Source organism: Myotis lucifugus, unplaced genomic scaffold (genome assembly GCF_000147115.1).
Source record: "Myotis lucifugus unplaced genomic scaffold, Myoluc2.0 scaffold_162, whole genome shotgun sequence".
NCBI lineage: Eukaryota > Metazoa > Chordata > Mammalia > Chiroptera > Vespertilionidae > Myotis > Myotis lucifugus.
Window position 1 is genome coordinate 1,586,527 of NW_005871210.1, and position 5,712 is coordinate 1,592,238.

The 5,712-nt window shown below is 56.8% G+C and overlaps 1 protein-coding gene across 1 annotated transcript; it reads right to left on the bottom strand.

Moving 5' to 3' along the window:
• Nucleotides 1–770: 770 nt before the first annotated feature.
• CALHM1 (calcium homeostasis modulator 1) lies at nucleotides 771–4,281 on the bottom strand. Its single transcript, XM_006095923.3, has 2 exons — nucleotides 3,730–4,281; nucleotides 771–1,253 (listed from the first exon to the last, which is right to left on the bottom strand). Exons 1-2 carry the CDS (start codon nucleotides 4,279–4,281, stop codon nucleotides 771–773), a joined length of 1,035 nt encoding a protein of 344 aa, XP_006095985.1.
• Nucleotides 4,282–5,712: the final 1,431 nt, after the last annotated feature.

Genomic DNA, 5,712 nt, shown 5'->3' on the forward strand with positions numbered 1-5,712 from the left:
ACCAGAACGGGGCCATGCCAGCACCACGGTCTTGGCTTCCAGCCTCCAGAACTGAGAAATAATTGTCCTTTGTGTATAACCTACCCAATCTGGGATATTTTGTTACAGCAGCCCAAACGGACTAAGACAGGAGGCCTTTGGTGTTAAATAAACGTGCAGTCCACCATGACAATTGTCGCGTGACCTCCATGGTGACCACATACCCTGGCTTCTCCCTAACGGACCTAGATTCTGGCATCTTTTGTGTCACACCAGGTGTGACCCACCTTGGCCTGGTCAGCCTCACTCAGGAGACTGGCCAAACATCAGAGGACTGCTGGTTCATGAGACGGCTGGATGCCCGCTCACTCCCTGAGCCTTGAGCATACAGAAACGGAGATCTCAAAAAGTCACAGACAAGGATGGATGCTGGGGCAAGGGTGTCCGTAGTACCTGAGTGCAGATCATGAACCAGAAATAAAGTGGCCTGGGAGGGGATAGGGAAGTGGAAGCTGGTCCCCTTCAAACCAATTTTGAACCTTTGACTAACACTGATTGTGGCTCCACTGTCCACTTTTCTGGGGCCATCTAGGGCGTGTGACAGCTGGAGGAGTGAGGTCCCCTTCCAACTCCAAATTTCCAGCCTCAAATGGGCAGGTGAATGCCTGGGCACGTGGGTCTGCTCCAGGGCCTACAGCCCAGCACCTGTAGCCTTCATTTTTCCATCTGGTTTGAGGTCAGATGGGCCGTGAGCTCAGACCCCCATTCCTGCCTCTTCATCTGGCCACAGCTCACACTTTGCTGAAGTAGGTGGCCACCTCCTTGCGTGGAAGCCGGGGCCCGCCCCCTGGCCAGCCATTGCCCATCAGGGGCTCCTCCTGGCCCAGCTTCAGGGGCGGCTTGCATTTGTGCCAGCTCGTGAGCAGCCTGTTCATGGCACCTTGATCGGTGATGCCTCGAAGCTTCTCCCTCTCTTCCTTGGCACCATCGGTGGTAGCTGGGTCAGCTGAGCTAGCAGGGGCCATGGCCAGCGCCCCGTGGGTGTGACCCAGCTCCAGGTCATGGTTCATGGCCTCAAAGAACTGCTGGATACAGACCTTGGCGAAGGCCTTGGCGTGCTCCGTGCATGTCTCATCGAAGAGCTTGCGCTCAATGTCAATATAGTGGGACCAGTACTTGCTTTTGAGGAAGGCGGCCTGTGTAAAGCAGGGTCGCACAGAGCGCACGACAAATGCCAGCAGTGTGGTCAGCAGCACGAAGGACCAGCCCAGTGCCTGCATGGGAGAGAAGAAGGAGTCAATAGGCATTGCCCTCTGGCCTCCCAAGTCTGTCCGCACCCCCCATACCACTCTCTATGTCAGGCCCTTTAGTGAAAAGAGCACCAATTGGACAAGCGACTTTACCTCTTGGCCTCCATTTACATGGCTGTAAACTAGGCACACATATACCCTTTCCATGAAAATCAGATCAGGTGAAGAATATGCCCCATGTGTAGGCCTGGCACTCAACAGGCAGGCGTTAACTAGGCAGACCCTGGAGTTAGGCTGCCTTGGGTTTGGATCCTGTCTCCACTACTTACTAGTTGACCAGGAGTAAGCTCACTTCTCCGTGCCTCGGTTTCCTCACCTATAAAATGGGTTGGTGATAGTTTTTATCTCATAGGATTGTTGTGTCTGGTACATAGTTGCTCAGTAACTGTTAGCCTCTATACTTATGCCAATAGGCTCTTGCCGACCAGGCCTCTTCCTTCAGGAAGCCTTCCTTTGACCCCCCAGGCCAAAGTGACCCTTCCTCCTCTGAGTTCTGTTTCCCTCCATTGGCTCCTGGTATTCTCTGCCATGCAGTTGCCAGCACTGAGTGCCCGCTCTCTGTGTGGGGTCACAGACAAATCAGACAATCACTCAAACTCTGTGCTGAAGAGCTGTCACACGGCCCCAGGTGACCCGGAGAAGCGGAAGCTGGCTCTGTTCAGCCAACAGCTCCCTACGGGGGCGGGTCAGGAAGCTCTCCCAACCTGTGCTTCAGAGTCAGCCCCCAGCTGCACAGAGAAGCATTTGGCCAGATCAGAAGCGGGGAGGAGAGCAAATCCAATGTCTATAATGGGTCTGGCAGGGCAGATATCCACTGGGGAGCTACAGAGCATGTGCTTGGTCCGAGGGGGGTGAGGGGGGGGGGTACCCCTGTGCTGCTCCCTGAGGAAATGTGTGCCCTGTGGGGCCAGATCTCCTGAAGTTTCAAATAAAGCTGGAAATCTGCTTTTTATGTGAAAATTTCTACTTTTTTAGGTGATGCCAACTAATTCTAAAAATGAATTTTAATTCAACCTCCGAAGGCCAAATGGAATATGTGTATAGGCTAGGCAGCCTGTCCTCTGGGAGCCCTTTTAGCTTGTGATGTGATCAGGTGGAGGGACAGCTGCCCCAGGCCCTGAGGCCGGGGATGATGGGACAAGTGCCCACGGGAGAAGAGGCACAGGTTTGGGAGGGAAGTGGAGTTTGTTTATTTATTTACTAGGAGCCCGGTGGTGCCCAACATTCATGAACTGGGGGGAAGGGAGTCCCTCAGCCTGGCCTGCGCCCTCTCATAGTCTGGGATCCCTCAGGGGATGTCTGCCTGCTGGCTTAGGCCTGCTCCCTTAGTGCTGCTCGCCAGCCGTGAGCCCAGCTTCTGGCTGGGCAGCACTCCCCCTGTGGGAGCGCACTGACCACCAGGGGGCAGCTCCCTGGTGTTTGAGCATCTGCCCCCTGGTGGTCAGTGTGTGTCATAGCGACTGGTCGTTCCACTGTTCTGTCAATTTGCATATTAGGGTTTTATTATATAGGATTTTTTTAAATATATTTTTATTGGTATCAGAGAGGAAGGGAGAGGAAGAGAGATAGAAACATCAATGATGAGAGAGAATCATTGGTCGTGGAAGCAGAGTTTGGATCGGACACTCAGAGTGTGAGATTCACTTGGGGCTGGTGGTGATGCAGGCCTCCAGGAGAGAGTTCGGGCAGGGTGTCTGGACTTGCCCGAGCAGCGTATACAAGTTTCTCTCTTCCTTGCAGGGCAGGCCCAGCCCCAGCCCCTTCCCTGACATCCCCTGGTCCACGGGCTACAAGGGCACGCTGCCCAGGCTGTCCTCCCCACACTGCGATGCCTGCAGGGAGGCCTGACGGGCTCTGATGGGTGAGTGCCCAGAGGGGCAGAGGACTCAGCTCTGGATTTTCTCAGTGGGCCCTCCAACCCTGCCTTCAGGGCACATCCCCACAGTGCATCTCCCTCCCCAAGGGGCAGCGGACCCTCAGCTCCCACTCCCCAAGCAGGGAGACACCAGCTGGGGGCATTTGCCAGGGAAATGTACCCAAATGGCTTAGCCTCTCACCAGCCTCACCACGGCCCAACCTGGGAGAGGAAAAGGATGCAAATTCCCCCAGGTTCCAAGCCGGAGCTCAGGATGAGGCTATGGCGCTGGCTGGGCCATTGGGTCTGCTCTGGGGACCTCAGGGCGGGAACAGGCCTCTGGACTGAAGTGGTCACAGCACTTTCCCCAGGTGGCCCCATCTGAAGAGACACGTGGCCTTCAGAAGCCCCTGCCTCTGCTGGGAAAATATGCCCCTGCCCCACAGAGCTCCATCTGAGGGGCCCACTCTTTTGGAAAACATGACTGTTTCTGAGAGAGCCCCGTTTTGAGAGGTGGGGGGATTGGGCCCTTGCAGAGACCCAGGTCTGTGCAGGGAGACCCAGCCCGGGCCACTGTCCCCTCACCTGGGAGATGCAGCGCAGGTAGCGCACGGCCACCTCACGGGCCAGCAGCCAGTCGCCGTCGTAGATCTCCGGGCAGGGCACCCGGGCCAGCAGGCGGGCGAGCTCCGGCGGGGTAAGGCTGGGTGCCAGGCTGCTGTTGCCCAGCACAGTCACGGGCACAGCGGTGCAGAAGGCACAGAGGAAGCACTTGCCATCAAGCAGCGTGACGGCCACCCAGACGACAGGCGCGATGAGGGCGCGCTGGGCCATGGAGCAGAACATGTAGCGAAGCACGGCGGGGTCCTTGGCCCGGCGGCCTGGGGGCCGCTTCCACTCCTCAGCCAGCATGGACACGTTGTTGTTCAGGACCAGGCCGAGCAGGAACAGCACCAGGGGCGGCGCCAGTAGGATGCCAGCACTGTAGGCTGTGTTGTAGCCGGGCAGGCAGGGGCAGTTAAAATCGAAGGCTGAGTATATCTGGGCGCTGGCCAGGGCCATGATGCCGCAGATGCCATTCATGAAGGACTCCTGGTTGGACTGCAGGAACTGGAAGACCATCCGGAATTTGTCCATCGCGCCCCCCACGGAGCCTGGTGGCCTCCTCCCACCTCACCGCTGCCTCAAGGATGGTTCTTGCAGCCCACGGTGCCCACTGGGTGCCCACCTCATGGCCGAGACGGGCAGAGCTCAGGGCAGTGGCTGAGGTCACTGTCTCTCTGAGAAACCTTCTAGTTAGGTGCTGGCCGGGAGGCGCGAGGCGGCCAGTGCTGTGGGTGTAGCCAGGATTCTGCCCCTCCCCTTCGGGCTCTCTCTCCACAGCCACCTCCGGCACAGGGAAACCACCAGGGCCACACCTGATGGGGACCAGTTCTCTATGGGTGTGGGAGGAGGGCCAGGAGTGCAAACAGGCTGGGAAGACACTGTCTGCCGCAGGGTTGGAGTTTCGGACAATCCAGAGCTGCTGCAGAGGTCTGAGCTTCTGAACCGTGTCTCCTGGGCTCCAAGGAAGCATGTCACCCTCCTTCGGCCCTTCCATTGGGTCTTCCCTCCACGCTATGCCAGGGTCCCCCATCCGTTCAGACAATGATGGTACGATGATGCAGGGCAATTGTAGTGGTGGCTATAATGGGGGTGATCATGGTGGTGCTGGGGAAGGCAGTGTTGGTGTTGGGGATGGTGCTGATGGAGGTGAAGGTGGTGATGGCGGTGACGATGGTGGTGGTGTGATAGCAGTAATGATAATGATGGCAGTAGTGATTTTAGTCACAGAGGGAGGGCAGCACTAATAATGGAGACAGTGCTAACGCACAGCATGGCGTAGAGTAAAAAGCCCTGAATTTGGAGCCAGAGGATTTAAATCTGAGGTTGCTGGGTCTCCTCCCTACTGGGCAGGGAGCTATATAGCCTGTGAGCATAATGCAGGTGCTTTTATGCCTGGTTTTCTTATGTCTCTGTGGGTGTCCGTGTTTGTAGATTATGGAAGAAAAATCCTTTCCTGGCCCCGCCTCCTACTTCTACTCCCCCAGATTAAAAGATAAAGGGGTGGGGGGTAGGTTTTCATGCCTGAGCTCAGGCCCTCAAGCGTCTGTGGGAACCAGGCCAGGGCCCCTCCTATCGAAGTGGGGAGGAGTTTAAAGGGCTCTCTTTGATGCCCACCAGTTCTCCCAGAAGAGCAGGTCAGACCCAGCTCCAACCAGATAGCTCCTGTCTGGGGTGAGAGGGTGGGGCCGGGGCTGACACAGAGCAAGAGCCTGGACAGGGTAGCTCTGTGCATCCCTGTGGGTGCCGTGGGTGCTCTCGGTGCCTTTGGGCCTCGGGATCTGTGTATCTGCATGTGTGCATGTAACCACATTAGTGGTCTGTGCGTGTCTGTGTGACCAACAAGAGCTTGCATTGACTGGGCTTTCCCTGTGTTGGGCCCTATGCCAGCCTGTTACAGGCATCGCCTTGTGAAATGCTCATAGAACCCTACGGAACAGGTGCTATTGTCTCCATTTTACCGAG

Coding starts and splice junctions, on each gene's coding strand:
- CALHM1 (XM_006095923.3), bottom strand. CDS start 4,281: ATGGACAAATTCCGGATGGTCTTCCAGTTCCTGCAGTCCAACCAGGAG. Junction 1,254..3,729: donor ACCTGCGCTGCATCTCCCAG/GTGAGGGGACAG, acceptor TCTCCCATGCAG/GCACTGGGCTGGTCCTTCGT.